We start from the raw sequence: 22,423 nt of genomic DNA on the forward strand, positions 1-22,423 counted from the left end.
AGGACATACGTTGAAGTGTTTACATTTGCGAAAAGTGTAAGAGGTTCCACTCAACGAAGCTAGGATCCTTGAATTTCAGAATTTTCTTCGTACGATTTAGTTACCTTCTTACGCAATTACGTTTTACGTTTCTTGATTAGGTCAGGTGTGTTTAAGGAGCTTTCAATTATTCGATGAAATCTTAATTTCGTATTAAGTGATAGTAGTGTTTTTGGATCGACAGAAGCCGTGTCTTTACACTTCTTTTTTCATCGAAGCAGTCCTTACTGACTTTAAAACGAATATCAGTGCAGACCGAAACATTCCACGTACAGTCAAACGCAGTTCCCCGTTTTCTATTTTTCCTTGGTTCGTATTTAATCATCGCACAATGTACCAATTTTCGTTTATTTTCTTTTTTTTTTTTTATAATCTTTCTATTTGAACGACTTTTTATTTTTGTTTTTTTTTTTTTTTTTTTTTGGAAAAGATTTCACTCTCTTTTCCGGAATTGCAATTGCGATTGAAATGAGGAGCTGTGGCAGAATTTTTGGGAATTTTTGTAGGAATCTTTTTACCAAAGATATTTGTTTAAAACTTTTATATAAAAAAATATCATATTCTAAATTTATAATTAACGTTTGTTGGGATTTTTTAAAATTTATTTAAAATAGTTGCAATTGCAATTCATCGCTGTTCAATTGTAATATAAATTAAAATATCGAGAAGTGTTTGACCAAAAAGAACCAAAGAATCGAGTAGAACAATAATTACAAATGTAAAGAAAAAAGAAAGGGAAGAAGGAAGAAAGAAAAAATATTCTCAAAATTAATCTGAATTATGTAGGCCAAGGCCAAGAAGAATTTCACTATTTTTTCTTTCGGCGATTAGTATCAAAAGAAAGAACACCTTTCTTCTACGTTTCGATTTTGATTTTTCCTAATCTTTCTTTTTTTCTCTTTTTGTTTTTATACGTCGATTTTTGCGAATTATTTTTATATCGTTAGTTGGATCTAGAGGATAAAAACAAGATTTAAAAAAAAAATAGTATTACTGTCACCGCCGTTGCCATATTACTGTAAAAGTTAATATATAAATTTTAGGGCTATCGATTATAATTAATTAAGTATTCCTATATGTAGTAGCCATAATTATGTATAAATAAGTACGCATATAGAACTTCTAGTCAAATAGAGAACGTACTAGCTCGTACAAAAAGAAAATGTGTAACGATCGGGGAAGTGATTGCTTTGATTTATTTCTTTCGCAGCGAGGATTTTTATTACTCTTAACTATTATTATTAATTTTCAGTTCGTTTCAATATCTGTAATCGATAATAAATTGACAGGAAGATGTAGCTTTTATATTTATACTTACACTATCGGTTAGAATATTTGAGGCGCCAAATTTAAACTAGTGATTAACGATTTGATTGATTTAAAAGAGAAAAGAAAAGTTTAAGTTTCAACCGACAAAGAAGAAGCAACCAGTGAAATGAAAATAAAGGATAACGATAGATTGTAAATCGAGATAATTGTAATACGTAACGGATGTGCAATTTCGAATTTAGAAATTGTAATTCAGTTATTATTATAACCGCCTAGGATAAATGCAATGAATTAAACTGTGTATAGCAGTGATCGCCTTGATATTCTTCATTCTTGTTGGTTTTTCCCCGATCAGGCTCGCCAGTAGCAGTCGAAGCTGCTAGTGAAATTTCCCTATATTTCTCGAGGGTTGCTTCTGAATTTGAAGAAATGGGAAGAGTCACATTCATGAATATTTCTACATTAAAATTTCTGTATTTATCGTTTTCATTTAAATTACTTATATTTTTTTTTCACTTATTTCATTCGTTTATTTCAATTTTCTTTTTATTCGCTTACCAGCGTGAAATTCAGGGATTTTTAAGGAAAAACCACGAAAACCTTTCGATTTTTGCACGACGACATATTTCTCGCCTTCGGACGCTTTTTTATGCCATAAGCTATATATTGTTATTGTTTTGTAATAAGCACACACTCTCATCCGGCTAATTATTGAACTATGGCAAGTCGCGATTTTTCAATCTACAACTTTTTTTACCAGCTCAATCAGTTAACTTAACAGCTACCGATATATCTTCAACAAAAGAAATTTCAAATTTTGAATTTGCATTTGAAAGATAACAAAGGAACAAGAAATTACTAGATTGTGGATCGAGAAATCGTTATCGTTGCTCCTAATTATCGAGAAGCAGCAGTTCACGGTTTGTAAGTTCCAACGAGAATTAGAAACCGAGAAAAAAAAAAAAAAAGAAAAAATAGAATAGAATAAAAACCTACAAAAAAATACGAAAGGAGTTTTAGTAAACGGGATAACAACGTACGAATTATAAATTGCGAGACGAATACTAACGAAGTAAAAAAACAATAAAAATCATCGCGAGATAAGAAGAAAACGTTCTTTATAGACGAACTAACCAAGAAAAAGTTAACAAACGAGAACAATATTTATCACGAGGGCAAAAATAAAACTCTTATTACGAAGAATATCGAGTACGAAACGAGTGATGTGTGGGCGAAAGAGGGAGGAAGAAACAAAAATGGGTCACGAGATGATTAGAAAACGAAGGAGGTAAAAATTTTAGTAGGAGAACGAAGAATGAAAACGGTATCGCGGTATATGTAGAAATAAACGTATTTGGATCGATAAAATATTACTATCGATCTTTCGAAATGCGAAGGATATGCACGCAATATGAAAATAAAGAAAGAAGAGAAAGAAAATAATTGACAACCTTAGTGTGCAACAAAATTAACTGTAATTCAGTATTTGAACGTGTCGTCAGGATTCCTGGGTGGGGGTAGATGGCCACGTGGTGGGGATAGATGGATGAGCGAGACAAGTACGGGAGTAACCAACACTAGTGTTATTATTGTAATTGTAACGATTAATGGTAACGTTCATAATCTTATCGAGTAAACGCTAAATGATAATAAGATGACGTGGATGGAATAAAAACATAAAAATAAATACAAAAAAATAAATAATGAAACATTGCGGGAGGAGTACTATCATTCTCATGATCGTGAAATGATTAAAAAATAATGCGCGAAGCGGAAAAAAGATCGTTTCGTAAAATCATCCGTAGACCCGACGAATCGACGCCGTTTCTTTCTTATTACTTTTACCTTTTCATTCTTTTATTGTGAAAAAGAGAACAAGAGAGAAAGAGTGAGTGAGGGAGAGTGAGTGAGGCACATTTCAGGCAAGGGGGACATTTTTGGGGGAAGAGGAGGGAAAAGTTGCGAGAGGAGGATGCTCTCTCATTATACATATATAAATATATATAATTATTATGTAATAATTGTCCATACATCTTGAAATGTCGAAATAAACGAACAAAGAAAGATAAGCGGTTTTTATTGTCACATCACGCTGTTTTATATATGTATATGCAAGAATGAATAAACGGTTGAGTCAAAAGTAGCAATCATTCTTGTCGTTATAAGTAAGTACTTATATACCTGGTGTTTTGATTTCTTAATATAGTATTTCTCTTTTATTGTTGCTGTATAATCTGTGCAGATTTTTTATAATATTTTTACGATAATGTATGATTATTAGAACCAAGCGTAAGTTAATGTCTTATGTATTGATATTTTTGGTAGACGTTGGAAAGAATCAAGGATCAAACATTAAAAGCAGTATTTATAAAATAAATAAATGGAAAATAGTGATGCTACAAAAAATGCTCAAAAAAATCTTTTTAATTATCGATAACCATTATCGATGACAAGAACTGTTTTGGTTACTTGGTTACTAAGTCGTTATTATTACTAAGGCGTTATTATTATTTTTCGTTTTTCCTTTCCTTGGCTTATCGTCAGAGCATCAACGATACGCTCTGAACAACTTATTCGATTGATACTGTCGCATGCGACACGAAAATGGTATAGGGAGTCAGACCGATCAGGTGACTGGTAAAACAGCAAGACGTTGGTAGGCTAATGTCACAAATGTTACGTCTATCCTGTACCTCGTCGGTGATATAAGAAAAAAAAAGTGTTCACCGACAGCAATTCTAGTTGTTTCACGGCACAAATGCTGCATCATGTGGTCAACTTAGCATATAGCAACTTAGCAACGAAGCTTAGAATATACAAAAACCTATGTACTATATCAATGTACCTATCAATGTACTATATACATCAGAATCCTTCGTACATAACGATATTTTCTTCCAATTATTATTAATGTAATAAGAATTACAGTAATTTACTATTTCGTCTGTTTTCTTGATAAACTCCTTCGATAATGAACTTCGATCAAATGAATGTTCATTAGCATTAGTTAATAATAATTTGTCTTACTGGATAACAAGTAAATCATAGATTGTCGTGTAAAATCCGAGAAGATAGATGGGCTACTCTGCGATCCAAATAATTGGAATCGTTGAATCGTTGAATATAAACATATAGGAACATTTAACGAAATACATACAATTTTCCTATCTTATGCTAGTTATTTTTTTCAATAAAATGATATTATTTAATTTTCTTATCCTTCTGAGACTAATTGTGCAAGAAAAAATATACAAACCTCTCTTATACAAATATTCATACATCTTTTAATGTCTACAAGTTTTAAAGAAAAAATATTTCATTTTCATATAATATTCTCACAATTTCTTAAGTTGGTAATATCTACGTAGAGCTAAATGATAAATATTAAAAGACAGGTTATAGCTCACGTGTTCTTTTTCAAAAAGGTTGTAAGCAAGATTTGCGATTTCTTGTTTTCTTCATCTAATTCTCTTTGTATAAATAACATATAATATAATAATATATAATAATAGATGTAATAACATATATAATAATATGTAATAACAGAAAATGTAAAGGTTGTATAGACGAAATAAAATATCACGTTCCGTTTAATAAAAATATCAAAACTTGTTTAATAACAATCGTGGCATAAAATATATTAAAATGGGACGAAAAGCTAAGTTTAATGATACAATTGTGTCGAGTGGTCGTGGAAGAAAAGCAAAGAAGCAAGGAGATCCAACATTTCCAAAGGGAGTACTAGGTATGCAGAGAAATTTATTTATGCATATACATATACCTTAAGTATGAGTATATATATTGCATATTGCATGAGTATATAGAGAACTAATCATATAACTTTTATCTAGTAAAAGAAGGAAAAGAGTTAAGTCATAGACAGAAGCAACGAGCAAGGAAAAGATTATTAAAGAAACAAAAGTTAAGTGAAAAAGTAAGGAAATTACAGCAAAATAATGGCGAGAAGGTGGATGACGCTGTAACTGAAGACGTAAGATTTCTTTTTTTTCTCTAATGATGAAGTCTTAACTTATGTGTTTATATATATATATATATATAAATATATAAACATAATATAAAATATATATATATATATATATATATATATATATATATATATATAAGTACACAACAACATTAGTAAAATATACCGTTCTATGTATTAGAATATAAAAGATATCTCAAAACTATTAAAAATAAAGAAAACGAAGAAATCTCTTAAAGAAGGACCAAGAAATGACAGTTTCGGTCGTAAAAATGATCAAATGCAGTTTGACAATGATATTAATATATCTGATAATGAAGGAGTAATACAAGACAAGCAACAAAAGATTAAAAGAAAGAAATTACTTGACAATGACACAGAGGACGAAACTGATAAAGGATCCAGTGACAATGAAGAATATGGCCAAAATGGAGAAATGGATTATGAGGAAGTAGATCAAAGTGAGGAAGATGGTGATAGTTCTAATAACGATGATGTTGATCTACTTCCTATTGAAAAAGCAAATAAGAAGTTGAAAAAGAAGCAAGAAGAAGAACAGTGAGCATGTCTTATTATTCTATTAAACTTTTCATTTAAAATCTAATTAACTTCCTCTTTATTAGAAAGCTAGCAGAGGAGGAAATGCATGATATGACCCTACAGCAATGTGTCTTTACTTTTCCCACTAAAGAAGAGCTTGCAGATGTTACTAATCTGAAAGATGTACAACAACGTATAAAAGACGTTATTATGATATTATCAGATTTTAAAAGGTTGCGCGATATAAACAGGTATATGTCTTAGGGTTAAAGGATTTTATTTCATCGAAGAATTCCAAGGAATTGTACACTTTTATCTTTCTTGAAGATCGCGTACTGAATATATGGACCTTCTTAGAAGTGATTTATGTACATACTATAGTTATAATAATTTCTTGATGGAAAAATTGATACAAATATTTCCACTGGACGAGTTATTAGAATTTTTGGAAGCAAGTGAAGTCCAGAGGCCTATGACGATACGAACGAATATATTGAAAACACGTCGTCGCGACTTAGCTGAAGTATTTATTGAATGAAATATGTAATAGATATCTTCAATATCCTTTAATTTATCATGATATTAATATTTCAGGCTTTGATCAACAGAGGGGTCAATTTAGATCCTATTGGCAAATGGACAAAAGTTGGATTAGTGATTTATTCGTCGCAAGTTCCTATGGGTGCGACACCAGAGTATTTAGCAGGACATTACATTCTTCAGGGTGCATCTAGCTTCTTACCTGTTATGGCTTTGGATCCTAAAGAAAACGAGAGGGTTCTTGATATGTGTGCCGCGCCCGGAGGAAAATCATCACACATAGCAGCGCTTATGAAAAACACGGGTGTACTCTTCTCGAACGATGCAAACGAAGAAAGGATAAAAGCAGTTGTCGGCAATTTTCACAGACTTGGCATCACGAATTCAATCGTTTGTACTTACGATGGGCGAAAGTTACCAACAGTAAGTATTAATAATATGTATGAACACGTCGAATATATGATACGGTCAAATCAATTAAAATGTATAATTTTCAGGTGATTAAAAGTTTCGATAGAGTATTATTAGATGCACCATGCACTGGTACTGGTGTTGTTTCAAAAGATCCAAGTGTTAAAACAAACAAAGATGAAGTAGATATACAGCGTTGTTGTACATTACAAAAGGAATTACTTTTGGCGGCTATAGATTGTGCTAATGCACGTTCGGAATCCGGTGGGATTATCGTTTATTCTACGTGTTCGATTCTTCCGGAAGAAAATGAATGGGTTATTGATTTTGCTCTTAAGAAACGTGATGTTAAATTAATACCAACTGGACTAGAATTTGGCGCCGAAGGTTTTACCAGTTATAGACAATACAGATTTCATCCTTCGTTGAAATTAACCAAACGATTTTATCCCCATGTGCATAATATGGACGGATTTTTCGTAGCGAAATTAAAAAAGTTCTCCAATATTGTTCACAAAAACAAAGATGCAGAGGAAGAAACTTTTGATTAATGGTCGTTTTTAAAATAAATTAATATTTTTATAATAGTTGTAATATTTGGGAAAATGCTGTGCAAGCAATTTAAGTATATTAAAAAATATATATAATTTGTCTGTACAAGATTTTATATTTTACATTAACTTTATATATAAATTATTTCCATAGTTACAGTGTTATATTTCAGATTATACATTGCTTGTATATTAATTAAAAGAGTAAACAGCCATTTTAATCGTCATATAAAATAGTCGTAAAATTTTTATACTCGGTAAATTTATGAGGCCTTTCCATTAATGGAAAAATATACTTTTTAATTCTTTTTCACATAGTTTTTTCACGTCATCTGAAATAAAAATTATTACTTACATTTATATAATTTTATGTATATACATACATACATGTACAACGTATATACCTTCTATTTCCATTATACTTGCACTTTTTTGTTGAATAACTACAAAAAATTCCCTCAAGTTCGATAACTTTCCAACAACCCAATAATCGCTCATAGTTTTTATAATTATCTCTCCAGCCTCTTTTAATCTGAAATTATAAAAAAAAAGTGTATTCTATTTGTAAAATAATAATCTTACATCAAAACATTATTGTGTTATGTACTAACTTATTGGTGTCATTATATATATCAGTGATAACTCTCAACACTTCGGGCGTTGTAAGCACATTAGAACATCGCCTATTATCCGGATGTATTGTACTTTTATACGCTAAATTAAGTTTATTAAAATACAGGTACTTGCAAGATTCCGACGAAACTATTACGTGTTTAGCACATTGTTCTGCAACCGAACTAACAAGTGTAGTTAATTGTGGGCCAAGAAAACTATCCAGGCTTTTAAAGAAATCTATTAACAAACTTGTTTTGCCTGTAAAATAAGCACTCCAATTTTAAAGTTCTTGCATGATTATTTCAAAAGAAGAGAAAAGGAAGGGAATGGTACTTACTGTCAACAAACAAACATATTGTAGCGCTTAATGCTCTGTAAACAACTAAATATAACGACACCGGTTTTGTAGAATAATTGATATATACTTTAGGAGATTTACCAATTAAGCTTGGTTCATTAATACTAGATGGGCCAGTGACAAATCTATAACATATATATATATATATGTATATGTATATATATAACTTATTATTTTGTTATATATAGAATATTAAATTATTTTGCATGTACTAACTTTCCATAGTGAGTGGTAGTAAATGGTGAAGGTGAATTTCTAGGCATTGAACCCTCGTGTAACTCTTTTTCAAGATGAGCTGGTAAAAGCGTACTCACTAGATAATTATAAACTACTTGCATATCCTCCGGCTCCAAACCACTCCTAAGTGATAACGGGCATTAATTCTTTAATTGTTATACATATATTACATTATAATAGTATGACAGCGTTTACATTACTAACCACACGACTTGATCGTTGTAAAGAAATGCAGTATATTTCACTTGAGAAAACATGGCTTCTACAAGATTCATAAAACATTGAACCCGTAAAAATGTTATTTTGTCAAGAGGTAAGAATTGTAAGCCTTGGAAAACATCCAAAATATCACTATTATTCAACTTTAAAGACATTAGATACTGTAAAAAATACATGATATTGAAAATTATATCGAAAAATACAGAAACAATACATTTTAAGAATTCCCCTTACCCTTGAATAAAAATGTTCAAGTTTGTGTTTTAATAACGTTATCGACCCACAATCAGGTTCATTAATAATGGTGTCAAATGATCCCATAAATAGTCTAAACATAACATACGCTTGCTTCAATATAGATTGACAAACACTGCTAGAAACTTCATCGTATTGATATTCTGTATATTTGTTACCATCTTTCTCTTTCCATATGTAAGGTACACCGACAATCTATGAAACAATTGAAATCTATGAACAAATATTCATGAATTTTATATGATATAAAATATTACATGCTACATTCTTTTATACATTTTCTGGTAGCAATAAAATCTTACCATCACCATCCAAAAATTTGATTCTGGTTGATAATAAATTTGACGAGTTTTATGTGTATGACAATAATCGCATGGTTGACCAGGATTAAATGATCTAAAAATTTGAAATGCAAGAACATAATCTTAATATTGTATGTAAAGATAGGAACTTTAGAATCTAGAAAAATATGTTTATACATACTGCGCAAATTTAATAATTGCTTCGCTGAGTCCTATATTTTTAATTTGAACATCTAAATCTCTTTCTGGATAATAATAGAGAATCTTTTTTTCTTCCTGCATGCAAAAAATACACAAGAACACACTTGCATTGTACGTATGTAGTGTGTAAGAATTTTGTAATTTTTGTATGTAAATATTTTATTGATAAATTTAATTTACTTGCCTCTCCCTCTTTTTTTGCATATGTGCCATTGAATATATAAAAATGTTCTAATGTAACCTCCGTTTTCGATGACATTTTGACAAATAATTTAAACAAAAGATATTTAGCCCTTTTTTCATATAAAATGCAAAAACGTTACCACAATAACTTATCGTTTTAAACGCTTATTTGCGTTTTCTTTGCTGAAACATTTTAGCCAACAAATAAAGAACAACTTTGAACAATCAGTATGCAGTTGATAAATTATTTTGAAAACTTAATACATAGATGCTGAGGTGGCAGCACGCTTTATTGTCACCAGTGTCATGTGATATATGATGTGTTTCTCAATATTAAATATTATATACGTATAGATTTTATAATAAAATTAAATATATATTACACGTTATTTATATTTATTATCGTTTATATTTCTCTGTAATGTTAATTTAAATAGGTAAACCTTTATGACTTTTAACATACAAAAGATCAAAATACAAAAGATAATATCACAGACAAGGCATCTTGTATCATATTTGGTTCACGAGTAATTGCTATTTATGTGTGTTGTCGGGAGCATGTTATAAATTAACAGCCTAATTGTTATAAATGAATAGCATGAACGTTATAAATAGACTGCGGATTTTTATGCATTTATAGGAAATTTGAATGTGCAAAATTACATAGAATATACATAATATGAAAAAATACGTATGTAAATAAATAAAGTTTAAAGTACAGTGCTTTGTATAATACTCGATAGGTAAAATAGTTTTCTACCGAGATTCTACTTTTTTAAGCATATTCTCAAATATAGAACTTCCATAGGAGTTCACGGTCTAGTTAATAAATGAATAGCTTAAATGTTAAAAATCGATAATTTAAATTTTATAAATTAACAGCCTGTATATCTGTTTTATTAAATGTTTTGCCAAAATACAACAAATATTAAAATATATATCAACATGAGTAAATTAGTTGTAGATTTTTCAAATTTTGTCATGAGATTAACAAAACTATCGTAAACTTGAATTATAAGAATTAGGGACATGAAAATCTTTTCGTATTTATAAAAATTTTCTTCCGTAACTACAAAAACGTGTAATTAAATAAGTTCGACTAATAAGTGTTACATCTTGGCGACATTTCCACGAATGCGAAAAGCCCACGAAACTTCTATCGATAACCATGTAAAATCGAAACTCGTGTTATTCGATTATAACGAATTTCACGTATTACGTGTACAAAACTGAACATAACAAATTTGTCGTGATGTGGGTAATGATTAAATTTAGATAACGCACAGTAATGAGCAACATGTGATAATAAAAAATAAGGGCGAAGAGTCTGGAAAAGAAATTGGTCTTTAGGTGTACAGAAGATCGTAACGATACACCAATGGCCTATCAAACTTTCCGGCAGGAGTACATGCAAATACCTGTGGTGACACGAGCTTACACAACAGCTTGTGTCATCACGTCTCTTGCTGTGGTTTGTAAAATGTTCTTCTCATAAGATAGTTTCATATCTGCAAAATGCCATTTTCAAAATATAATTATCAAATTATTTTTATTTTCCCACTTTAGCAACTAGATTTGGTATCACCATTTCGATTGTATTTTAATCCCACGTTGATCATTGAACAATATCAGGTAAACAAGTATCTATTAATTATTACTCCTTAGCTTCCCATCAGCTTTGCGCATTTTACGATTATTATCTTTTGTAATATAAATATTCTTTCAGCTATGGAGATTGATAACTACATTTTTATTCTTTGGAAATATGGGTTTCAATTTTCTTTTCAATATGATCTTTACTTATCGATACTGTCGAATGTTAGAGGAAGGATCGTTTCGCAGAAGAACAGCTGATTTTGTAATGATGTTCATTTTTGGGGGCATATGTATGATTGTATCCTTTTTAACACTTCATTTATTGTCTTTCTCAAATTACAGATAAAGTAAATATAACTCCAATATATTGTATTATGTGTAATTATCCTAAGCTTACTATAGACATTTGCATTTTTTGTTAATTTGTTATTCCTGGGCCATGCATTGACAGTTATGTTGGTTTATGTTTGGTCTCGGAGAAACCCATTTGTTAGATTAAACTTTTTTGGACTTTTAAATTTCCAAGTAAGTTTTTAATTTCTTATTTTATAGAGGGAAAAAGAGTGAATTGTTTTTAAATGTATTTTTTTTTTTATCAATAGGCACCATATTTGCCTTGGGTGCTTCTTGGGTTTTCTGTACTTCTTGGTAATACAATTTGGGTCGATCTAGTCGGAATGGCTGTGGGACATATGTATTACTTTGCAGAAGATGTATTTCCGCGTTTACGAGGAGGTTTCCGTGTTCTTAAAACTCCACAAATACTGTAAGTTACTTGGATAAAAGGATTATCATTACAAATTATATGTCGTAAATGCGATATTATCATTTGTTGTTTGTTCACAGTAAGACTTTGTTTGACGCACACCCAGAAGATCCAGATTATACTCCACCGCCTGAAGATCGTCCTGGTGGATTTAATTGGGGTCAAGAAGCCAATATGCAATGATTCTAAATTCAAGGTCCTGCTTCCAAACCATCTCTTACCAATTGGCATATCAAGTAAACTTTTACACTGCTACATATACAACATTGTTCCTTGATTTTCCCAGTCACTAACAAAAGTACTAAACATTTGCAGCCTTGACATTATGTGACATGTAATGGAAAAATTATAGCAAAGATAAGACTTCCAATTTTCTACAGGGGTTACAATTTTTCTACAAAAAAATTTCTGTATGTATCTCAGAATATATTATGCAAGTAACATACATAAATGAAAACAGTATTTCTCAGATAATCGACTATATTGTGATATATTTATAGCGCTTACGATTTTCCAAGAATACAAAGAAGTTTCATATTGATAACATATACGTTAAAAACGAAATATTTTGGGGTATATCTGTGTTCATTAATTAACATAGATTGTATCAGATATAATTTGCGAAATTTCTATATTGTATAAATTTTAAGATATCTATGTGAAAACAATGCAAACTGTCCTACTCTAAATTTTCTTTGAAACTTCATTTTAGTAAGTATTTAATCTATCATATTAAATTCGTTTAAATACTGTTTTCGTAATAATTATATTATGCACAGCATGAATTTTTACTACAATCTTGTGCCTGATACAATATACAATTTTAACTGAAAATAGAAAATTACAACTTTTAGATTTTTGCTGTGTAACATTTTGTTAAACAAGAAAGGACTCGTATACTAGAGTATAAAATACTATTTTTAATGTTTGCAGAAACACAAAATTGAAACCCCTGATTCAAAAAGATTCTATTGTAAAAATCTTACATAATCGAATGATGTAAATACTTTTATTTATTCTCCTGTTATAAATAATCCTCCAGTCTTTTTTAATTATGTAATAATACATTTGATACCATGTCTGAAGATATATAATATTGTAAATAACAGAATACATCACAGTTTCTTTTTTCACGGGCATTTGATAAAAAATAATATAAAATATAGTGTTGTTTAATTTTAAAATAAAACATAAAATGGCATTCCCTTTTTGTGATGTTTATAATTTGCGAGTAAGAATGGAAAAAGATACTAGTAAATTAACAAAGACAGTTGGTAGTTCATAGGTAAATGTAGTTGTTTTCATTTTTCTGTTTTCTCCTAGTAAACTAATGACCTTTACCGTCAATTGATTGCTCGATTCAGAATTTAGAATATCATATTACATGTTATACTGTGATGTATTCATATTACTTATCAAATGATTGCATTCTACTATATATAATAAAACAATACATTTGTTAAACTTAGTATGACAATGTGTACATCGGCAAAAAGCCAAAGTATTACAAAGAATTTCCACTTGAACGATTATGTACTACTTACTAAGTAGAGGGTAGTTAAAACTGTGAGAGACTTGCGCGTGTAACTCGCGTCCTTTTGGAAAATAAGCGATGTTCTGTTGCTAGCGCAATTAAAAATATATCTTATACTCTAAGTATACTGTAAGTGTGGAAGTTGTAGTTATATCGTCCAAAAGAACGCAGTTAATATACCGAAGACTTTAACAATTTTAACTGCAAGAATCCAGGCCATGAAAGCCTCGGGGATTTAACTAGATAGTATCCCTTTTGTAAATATTAAGTAAAACTGTTATTTATATGACCATTACGATGAAATAAAATGGTTCAATTTAGTTTGAAATTATTATTGTATAAATTCATGTTATTAGTCTATACATAGTAGTATAAGAGATCGAATGCATTTAATTCTCAATTAAACTTTAAATACATTTGTTCTTACATGAACATTCGTGAAATTTACTGTAATTTTTTGAATATATAATCACAACGAGATACATAGTTTTCATTCATAATACATTACAGTGTTGCATTATTATGTTATTGTGCCATATGATATGTACTGTTACCGTCCGCAAAAGTAACAACTTTTGTAACTTCTTGTTTGCATATATTTGAACAAACTTGTATACTTACATGCAAATTTTTGCTAGTCAAAAAATGAGTTTAACCATCGATGTTCTTTTTGAAAAATAACGTTTTTTATAGCGGTTATAGAAAAAATTAATTAAGGTGAGAAATGATTTACAAAACCATTTATTTAGATTTAAATAATAAATGATTATCATAACGAGATATCATGATGTATAACTAGGTACATATACGCAATGACATGGACTATAATACAATGATCAAGACTCTATTGTACATACTTTATTATATTGCCACCGTTGCTAAAAGCACTGTAATGTCATCTGGTTTACCACCTAAAAAATAGAAGAAACATGTTTTGGATATACACATTAATGTTTATATTAGTTTTGTTTATCCTACAATAAGTGAAATGATTATCCTATTTAAACAAATTAGTAATAAAATCCCTTTTGAACCATCAATGTGTTTACTTTGAGAGATAGCTACTTGTTTGTTAGAAAATGAAAAAAGGGAGAGTAAAAAACAAGAAAAGAAAAAAAGGAAAGAAGGGAAAGGGAAGAAAGAAGAAGGAAAAAAACAGCATATTTGTATAAGCTTTTTATTCTAGATGTAAGAATGAAGAAGTAGTTAAAAAAGTACAGAAGGGAAATTGCTTTGTTACAAAGTTCTTACCAAAGTAAACAACATTCTGTACATGCATAAGATATATAAGAAAAATTGTGAAATGTATGGTACGAATAAATTGAATATATTTTTTATTAAGAACTATGTGTTTCTATAACTGGAAAATATTAAGACTACGCATTCGAATTTGGCATTCGAAATAATTATATATGGTAGTTTAAGCGTCGACATGGTTTACATACCTATAGTATCAATTCCGTTCTCTCTAGCACTTTGTGCAAATGGAGACATAAATGCGCCGTCAAAAGCTAAACTACGAGCCATCCAGGCTATCGAGTTGGCAACTCCCTGTATCTTAGTAGGATCTCTTTCTCCTTGAACTTTACGCATTTCCGTGATAAGTAATTGATCAGGCACATTATCAAATACCCCATCTGTTGCTAAAAGAATTACATCACCATCTTCAACTCCAAAACTCGAAGTATCCGCAGATTCTGGACTATAATTAAAATATACGATATTGTAAATAGAGAAGTACGTTAACGAGACAATATATTAAATACATAATGTAAGTTCACAATGTACTCGCAAAGCATAATACCTGTCGCTAAGCACCAGACCAGAATGTCCTGGAGGTGGAAGAGACAACTGAAACGGGGTATTAAAGTAGTGTTGTTGTTCGGAAGAACGATGAACTACCTCTCCTTTTCTTACAACTACGAAGCCACTATCACCGATATTAGCTGCACAAATGCTGCTTGTTTCTTTATTGAGAACTATAACGCATGCAGTACTGCTACCTGAAAAAGCCACACAACACATTACATTAATCGCATTAATGTAACCTTGTTTCTCACTTTTCCCTGGAAACATAGAATCTTCACAAAATATGAAAAAAAAAGAAAAAAAAAAATGTGTAAACCACAAGTTGCTTCTAATACCTAATATGGGTTGTTTACTTTCTAGTAATTCATAGTAACTACGTGCTAATAAACCAGCTGGTTCAGAAGGTTTGAACCTGCCCATAGAGACCAGTCTTTCACAAGTTCTCATGAGGAAACTAGAAAACTCTCCTGGATCGATTCCATAATGCCTCCATCCGCCTACACCATCCGCTACGCCTAAAAAGGTCGAAGAATTGTAAAATTCTACTAGACGAGAAAATGTCTAATAGCAATAGTCGAGATTAGGATTCTTATGTTTTACCGAAATGTTTTTCTTTTTGACAGAGAATCGGTATCGATGGATATAATTGGAACGACAAGAAAAAGTATAAAACGTAAAACATCTAGGAGTTTTGCAAACTATCAGTCATGTGCGAATACAGGGCAACGCGTTGCAACGATAGGACTGTTTTTCCATGGGTCTGGCAGACTAACATTACCTATTACTTCGACAGTCTTGAATTTGGCACTAAACCAAGCATCATCACCGAACTGTCCCTTACGTATACGTCCTCGTGTAAAATCTTTCGGAAAACCACACACAGCCGAAATGAAAGATGCTTCGCGGCGTTTATTCACGTTAGGATCAGCGCACGCTGTATAATTTGATATGCCATTCCATATCGTCCGAGACAGCAGCCTCCCGGTCCAATAAATGGACTGCATTGTACGGTGAGGCTCAAACTTTTGTGACGCACATCTTTATTAACTAAACGACGAATCTGCATGAATCGTGCAGTCAATTCACAAGTGTATCGGAGGCATGTTTTGTTGTTTTTGTTGGAGGTGCATGTAACATTGATCAAATTTATCAACTATTCGCTTTATCGCACTTGGCATCGACCACTCTGTTCTCGAATTCCGATTCACGCGAGAAGAAACGAAGATCGGCGTGACCGCGATTCCAATTGAAATTATCTCTTGGTACGATGTAACCCGAGAAAGTACCTACTGGTGCTACAGTGCTTCTAGCTAATCGACTTGAACACCGTTAACATTGCACCTACATACATAACAACATATGCATGTACATAATATATGCTTCGCATCCGACTTCAGACTGAGGTACACGGGAGGTCTGATAAGAGCAAGCTCCTAATGTCGTCAAATGTGCTTTGCAAATCGACTGCTAAGTCAAAGAGCACTGCGATCTAATAGGTATTTTCATTGAGTAATTTCTAGTTTTACATTTAACGCCATCCTTGGGTGAAAACGATAACTATGAACGGGGTCGTTGCATGCGAATATCGCGAAGCGAGAAAGCTCAGTTTCGAAACGATTCGATGTTTTTCAAAATTACATATTAAAATTCGAATCCCCTCGAATAGAATTTGATAGCTTGAAATTTCCAAAAGTCATGGAAGTCTTGTCGATCAGTGTCGAAACTTGTTCAAAGTGATTCGGACTGTTTGTTGTTCAATCCACTAGTAGACGAAGCTTAACAATTTGATCGAAAAGCTTTACGGCTTAGTAAACAAATTGAGAAACATTTGCCGATCGCTAAAAACCTTACCTAAAATCTTCATCATATCACCGCGAGAGTTGCCTGTGTTCCTATGTATGTATGCGATAGTTTTTCCATCATATCCAATTGTTGAAAGATGAACTTTTTGTAGCGAGATTGTCGTTAAAATAGGAATTAAAGAGCAAATTAAAAGATCATTCGCCAAAAGAATTGACAATTTTGTAAAATTTACGAAGAGATAAAAAGGTAAGTGTCTTTGAATTTTTAATAGTAAACGAAAACATACGTATTCACATACGTAAGAGAAAAACAAGAAGGTAGTTTTTGTTTCTGCTACAATATTGGTATCACGTTTAACCGTTGCATTAAAAATGTCACTACTGTTACAATTACTATTTTTATTCGTAGGAAATCGGTTTTGTCGACACGATACGAATTAATATGAAATTAAAAGTTTAGATCGCGATCGATAAAAATGAAATTAGGTAAAGAAGAGCCTGAAGTTGGTTACGCAAGTCGAAGAACGCCACCTGCGATTCTCGAACAGTGGCGGGTATCGACAGTTCCACATGTGGTGTCGGCATGGTTCACGAATGACGAGTTGAAAGTTCGATTTGAAAGAACGTTGTTTGAAGAAAAAGAGCAGGTTTTTGCTCGAATTGCGTGGAAATTTCAAGATCCGTAACAGCTTGCAACGAATCAGTTACGATCGGTGAGTGTGTATTCGTTCTTTCTATTTTATTTTTATTTTTTTGGGATTGATCGTAAGAAACAGGAATCGATCGATTGCAAGAAGATTAGAGGGGGAAAAAAGGGAGAAAAGATAGGCTGGACTCGACTAATTTTCCTGTTTTTCGGATATCGTACAATCAACTGTAAAACAATCAACTATAATGAGATTGTAAATAAGTTGGGAATAAATATCCGGTGGGCGGTCGAGAGAGTGTAAGCCAGAGTTATTAGTTTTGGAGAAAAGCATTTATAATACTATTCAAAGTGGAACGTAAGCCGAGGACGTATTAGATTTTGGATATACCACTGGATTAGCTAGTAGGATTTCAGTTAAAAGAGCGTCTCAGTAAAAGAGAACAATGTAGAATATCGTAGATATCGGTCGTTATCCTGCTTTGACTAAAATTCGTCCTACACTTTTGAACCGATCCACCGGATTAATAGTCCAAGATATTCTACTTGGAAAGGGGGACATACGAATAACAGCGATGCGTTTCTTCGAGTAAATCGTTTTACTAATGTTTATTAATAAACATTTCATATAGATTATTTTAATTCATATAATTTAATACCTGTTTGCCGTTGTTTTTGTTGTTCTTGATGTTGCGATCAATAGTTTATCGTTATTTACACTATTCAGTATAAAATGCGAGTTCAAGATTAAATCACACCACTATGTTTTATAGACACTATCTGTCATCGATTAATAATTATCAATGCTTGTACTCAGGAAAATGCGAAGGGGGCAGTAGGGCAGTATTTTCGTTATCACTAGTGTTGTTGGTATTTAATTCTTTAGGGGAACCATTATTTATGTTACAATCTAGACTAAAATTATCGTCTAGTGGGCATTTGTTAATATTAGGCAAGTGATTAACATCGATTCCACGAACGTCGGGGAGCTTTTGTTGGTGGGATTGAGCATTTTCAGTCTCGTCGTTATCGAGACCGTTATCAGTGTGGGGTGGGGATGGATAATAGCCGCGCTGCTGTATTGGCAGTTGTTCCACCGGCAGTTGGTGGTGTTGTTGTTGTTGTTGTTGTTGGTGTTGACCTTGATGTTGTTGCGACGACGGCTGCGGCGGCGGCGGCGGCTGCTGCTGCTGCTGCTGCTGCTGCTGCTGCTGCTGCTGCTGGAGCTGCGACTGCTGCGCGTGATGGTGGCAACGATGCTGTTGCTGCGGCTGTTGACGATGCTTTCGTTGAGAATGATGCAGCTGTAGCAACTGCACCGTGCTACCAGTCATTGCAGGTGGCGGCGGTGACGGCGGCGGCGGCGGCGGCTGCTGTGGTGGCCGGTGTTGCACTCCGTCCACACTAGTCCGTCGGGCTAGTTGTTGAGCTTGAATAAATGCATCACTAGAAAATAACAAGATTACACGAGCCCATTGGATCTATTCCACGACCACTAATGCTGCATACACACGCTGCGGACACGCGGATTTTACCCCGCCGATAAGCTTCTAATCCTTCTTCCCCCTTCCCACGCTTTAAACTTACCTTTCATTTCCCTTTCTAACACACGAATCCGCGCGTATACAACTGAGCCGTGTATGCACGCGTTACCGATTTTCTCAACCAAGTTCAATGCCAGAACGTCGTCTTCGATTTTCGTGGAAGCGGAGATCGAAACGGTGCCGAACATAATAACTGTTTCAAACTGTTCGATAGTTTTCTCTTTCGAGAGAAGAGAAAACTATTCGTACGATTGAAACGTAGAAATAGAAATATCGATATTCTCTGTGTTATTAAATATATCGAAATGCACGTAATGGTGTATTACATTTAATATTATATTAAATCAATAGTATACAAATAAATGTAATTGTGCAATGAATGTACATGAATGTACATTATTTATTTGGATATATCTAACGATATAGAGAATATTGATTTGTTTATATCTACATTGCAGCCGCACCAACAGTTTCGTCCCTCATTGTATATCGGTTCTGAGTGAAACAGTTACGGGGATCGAATTGTATCTGCTGTGGATACACAGACAGAGTTCTTGTCTATATCGGTTTCGATTTCGGTCTCGATTTCGGTTTCGGTTTCGGTTTCAGTTCTTTAATATTATATCGGCTCCATATCGGCTTTTATCAATTCTCCTGTTCTCTCGAATTCCCAATTCTTTTATTCAATATTTTAAGATTTATTATCTTTAAAACTTTATTTTCACGAATTACTTAAAAAAAAATTTGATCGAAAAATGATATTAGAACTGTTTTCATGCGCTGCGTGGGAGGATAACGCGTGCGTACACGCATCCATGTGTTGCGTAAAGAGTAAGCTTTCTCTAGCTATTGCGCACGTGCGAAGCCTTGCAGTTGCGGCTACCAACGGTTGCACGTGAAAAGTATGTACATACATATACATATATAGAATACAGAGGTAATTCAAGTATCGTTTGGTAGCTTTGTCGTACGATTAAAGCGTAAAGGTGATGATCGATCGACGAGGAAGGAAATCTTCAGATAAGGATAAGTGCGGCGTCGTTCTAGCGCGTCTTGAACCGCAGATAACCGCCTGTCGAGTAAACGTAGACGTTGCTTTTTAAAGAGATTCATTGCGGAAAAGAAGAGAGAGTCGCTTCTAGGCTCGTCGAGTATCGCTCGTGACTCGCAAGTTTCCACTATCGCCACTTTGCTTGCAACAACTTAACTCGGGTTTCTGGCCATTCGCGAGTATAAATAGAAATAACAGACGTCTCGTACGTAATTTGCAGCACATTCACAGCGCATTGCACACAAGCAACTAAAAGGATAAATTAGCATGCGAAGGTTGGTGTGTTGAATTTTGTCGAATCCGATCGTATCTTATTTTCCCGCTGTCATGTGGAAACTTTGGAGGCAACGGTACAATTTTTCATCAGCTTCGGGACACCTGTATGCTTTATGTGCTTTTATACCGTGATTGGTTCTTTCGATCGTGCTCGTTCAGTGACCTCGAACAAGTACATAGTAGCTGGCTAAAAACGGACTTGCAACTCTCGTTATACGTATGTAGAGATGTAAAAGCCCGGAAGTATGCCGAGTCTATTTATATTCCGTTTCGATCGTCGGACGTTGAGATTTCTCTGGTCGAAGATTGGGATTTCTATTCGATCCGTAAAACCCGCGTAAATTCGTAAACCCATCGAGCAATTTCGGCGAGTAGCTTTCACTCGGGCATGCACCAATCCTTATCTGAATACGCGTTCATCATGGCGATGGGGATTATACGTACTCTACCGTTCATAAGTAACCGGACACTTTGATCGATTCGAAGCAACGCTTATAATCTTTCTATCTGACAATACAATTGTAAAATTAAAAGATCTAAAGGCAAAAAGTTGGCGAAGCAGCAGAATAATTTTATAAGGGCTAAGAAATATATAATAAGAAACATCAGCACTTGATAACGCATATTGATTTTCAAAGATCGATTAAACCGAGCGATAATATGTCGTTATACGTAGATTATATACGAATAGTATACGATGATTATAAAGGATAAAATTCGTCCATGATTTTACGACTGAAATACATCTGCCGAAAGATAAGCCAGTGTTCGGATACTTTTGAGCGTTCGGACACTTTGAGCGTGCGATCATAGTCTGTCTACATATGCACGCTACCGTGCGTAAGTATTTAAACAGTTGCAAATTATTGCAAATATAAGCTATAAAATATCAAATACGAATATATAATGGCCGAAGTAAAGCTGTTTCATTTATTTGTTTTTGATCTCATCTCAGGCAACCATATACACACAGTTAGTAGATATTAATAAAAACGATGGTTGGTGTTAATTAGCATAAATAAGAAAAGTAGAAAAGACTTTAAACGTATTCGTGGGACGTTGAGATGTTGCAACTCTAAGAATTTCTATAGATTCGATCACGTGTCAGCTATTTATCAGAGATACTAGGTATATCGCTTGTTTCAGTATCGATTTATGGGAACCGATTCATAGGAACAAGTAGAGAATTAACAGTAGAGGAACGTAACGTTCTTCTATCGTAACGTTGAAAATATACGGAAAAATATCGGTCTTTCGATATTTTAAAGCGTTTTTAAAGCGAAGCGTTTAAATACTTGTGCACGGTAGCGTATGCACGTGTATACGTTGGAACTTGGATACCCAACGCTAACCGCGGAACGCGTTCGGGGGAACTTTCGTAGGATTGCCAGGGGGATTTGCACGGATCTCTTTACCGAACGTCAAGCTACCAAGCCCGTGTTCGTATTGAAAAAATCTGCGATACCTTTCGCTATCGGGCGTTTCACCCCTAGTATTCGAGCCTCTGTCAGGATCGGCAGTTGCATAAATACCCTCCTCCTTGTACATTTGATGGGAGTGTTGAGAGTGCTGATGGGTGCCGTAAGGACTTCGAGACGATGGCTGACAATATCTACCGTAGGTATCGTCACGGCCGCGGCTACATCTTCTGCTTCTACGTAGGAAATCGGATCAGTTCCTTGACAAGTGTATCA

At 33.2% G+C, this 22,423-nt stretch overlaps 5 protein-coding genes across 33 annotated transcripts in view; 2 read left to right on the forward strand and 3 right to left on the reverse strand.

The window, feature by feature from the left end:
- The first annotated feature begins 4,558 nt into the window (after positions 1 to 4,558).
- On the forward strand, positions 4,559 to 7,611 carry LOC117215614 (probable 28S rRNA (cytosine(4447)-C(5))-methyltransferase). 3 transcript variants are annotated; one of them, XM_033461992.1, is made up of 8 exons: positions 4,559 to 4,733; positions 4,855 to 5,053; positions 5,160 to 5,299; positions 5,475 to 5,851; positions 5,917 to 6,084; positions 6,161 to 6,356; positions 6,428 to 6,796; positions 6,871 to 7,611. In XM_033461992.1, exons 2-8 carry the CDS (start codon positions 4,954 to 4,956, stop codon positions 7,333 to 7,335), a joined length of 1,815 nt encoding a protein of 604 aa, XP_033317883.1. In that variant the 5' UTR covers positions 4,559 to 4,733; positions 4,855 to 4,953; the 3' UTR covers positions 7,336 to 7,611. The 3 variants fall into 3 exon arrangements, with proteins under 3 accessions (XP_033317883.1, XP_033317884.1, XP_033317885.1); XM_033461993.1 differs by having other exon boundaries at positions 4,560 to 5,053; positions 5,166 to 5,299; XM_033461994.1 differs by having other exon boundaries at positions 4,560 to 5,053; positions 5,169 to 5,299.
- On the reverse strand, positions 7,273 to 9,781 carry LOC117215617 (vacuolar fusion protein CCZ1 homolog). The gene is made up of 10 exons (XM_033462001.1): positions 9,707 to 9,781; positions 9,503 to 9,597; positions 9,322 to 9,415; positions 8,999 to 9,214; positions 8,750 to 8,925; positions 8,525 to 8,668; positions 8,288 to 8,433; positions 7,947 to 8,208; positions 7,740 to 7,867; positions 7,273 to 7,667 (listed from the first exon to the last, which is right to left on the reverse strand). Exons 1-10 carry the CDS (start codon positions 9,779 to 9,781, stop codon positions 7,615 to 7,617), a joined length of 1,389 nt encoding a protein of 462 aa, XP_033317892.1. The 3' UTR covers positions 7,273 to 7,614.
- A 991-nt stretch (positions 9,782 to 10,772) lies between these two features.
- Positions 10,773 to 13,929, forward strand: LOC117215620 (derlin-2). 4 transcript variants are annotated; one of them, XR_004489157.1, is made up of 8 exons: positions 10,773 to 11,176; positions 11,272 to 11,337; positions 11,432 to 11,599; positions 11,704 to 11,826; positions 11,904 to 12,067; positions 12,148 to 12,303; positions 12,383 to 12,477; positions 12,568 to 13,929. XR_004489157.1 is itself a non-coding variant. In XM_033462008.1 (6 exons), exons 1-6 carry the CDS (start codon positions 11,084 to 11,086, stop codon positions 12,248 to 12,250), a joined length of 717 nt encoding a protein of 238 aa, XP_033317899.1. In that variant the 5' UTR covers positions 10,773 to 11,083; the 3' UTR covers positions 12,251 to 13,929. The 4 variants fall into 4 exon arrangements, 1 of the variants encoding a protein (XP_033317899.1); XR_004489155.1 differs by having other exon boundaries at positions 12,148 to 12,477; XR_004489156.1 differs by having other exon boundaries at positions 12,383 to 13,929.
- Positions 13,930 to 14,326: 397 nt separating this feature from the next.
- On the reverse strand, positions 14,327 to 17,399 carry LOC117215619 (protein phosphatase PTC7 homolog). Of its 4 annotated transcripts, none has more exons than XM_033462007.1 (5): positions 17,262 to 17,399; positions 15,746 to 15,925; positions 15,406 to 15,604; positions 15,047 to 15,303; positions 14,327 to 14,512 (listed from the first exon to the last, which is right to left on the reverse strand). In XM_033462007.1, the coding sequence occupies exons 1-5, from the start codon at positions 17,275 to 17,277 to the stop codon at positions 14,463 to 14,465; spliced, it is 702 nt and encodes a 233-aa protein (XP_033317898.1). In that variant the 5' UTR covers positions 17,278 to 17,399; the 3' UTR covers positions 14,327 to 14,462. The 4 variants fall into 4 exon arrangements, with proteins under 4 accessions (XP_033317898.1, XP_033317897.1, XP_033317895.1 ...); XM_033462006.1 differs by lacking the exon at positions 17,262 to 17,399 and adding an exon at positions 16,189 to 16,867 and having other exon boundaries at positions 15,788 to 15,925; XM_033462004.1 differs by lacking the exon at positions 17,262 to 17,399 and adding an exon at positions 16,189 to 16,867 and having other exon boundaries at positions 15,764 to 15,925.
- A 1,039-nt stretch (positions 17,400 to 18,438) lies between these two features.
- LOC117215611 (disintegrin and metalloproteinase domain-containing protein 11) overlaps positions 18,439 to 22,423 on the reverse strand; it is a 72,980-nt gene continuing 68,995 nt past the window's right edge. For 15 of the 21 annotated variants that reach the window (XM_033461978.1, XM_033461981.1, XM_033461977.1 and 12 more), the window contains 2 exons: positions 22,195 to 22,383; positions 18,439 to 19,304 (listed from right to left, as the gene is read on the reverse strand). In XM_033461978.1, coding sequence (XP_033317869.1) covers positions 18,659 to 19,304; positions 22,195 to 22,383 — 835 coding nt within the window. In that variant the 3' untranslated portion in view covers positions 18,439 to 18,658. The remainder of the gene's footprint in view (positions 19,305 to 22,194; positions 22,384 to 22,423) is intronic. The other 6 variants (XM_033461968.1, XM_033461969.1, XM_033461972.1 and 3 more) reach the window with 5 other exon arrangements.

The sequence above is a fragment of the Bombus bifarius genome, unplaced genomic scaffold (genome assembly GCF_011952205.1).
Source record: "Bombus bifarius isolate JDL3187 unplaced genomic scaffold, Bbif_JDL3187 scf7180000009755, whole genome shotgun sequence".
Taxonomy (NCBI): domain Eukaryota; kingdom Metazoa; phylum Arthropoda; class Insecta; order Hymenoptera; family Apidae; genus Bombus; species Bombus bifarius.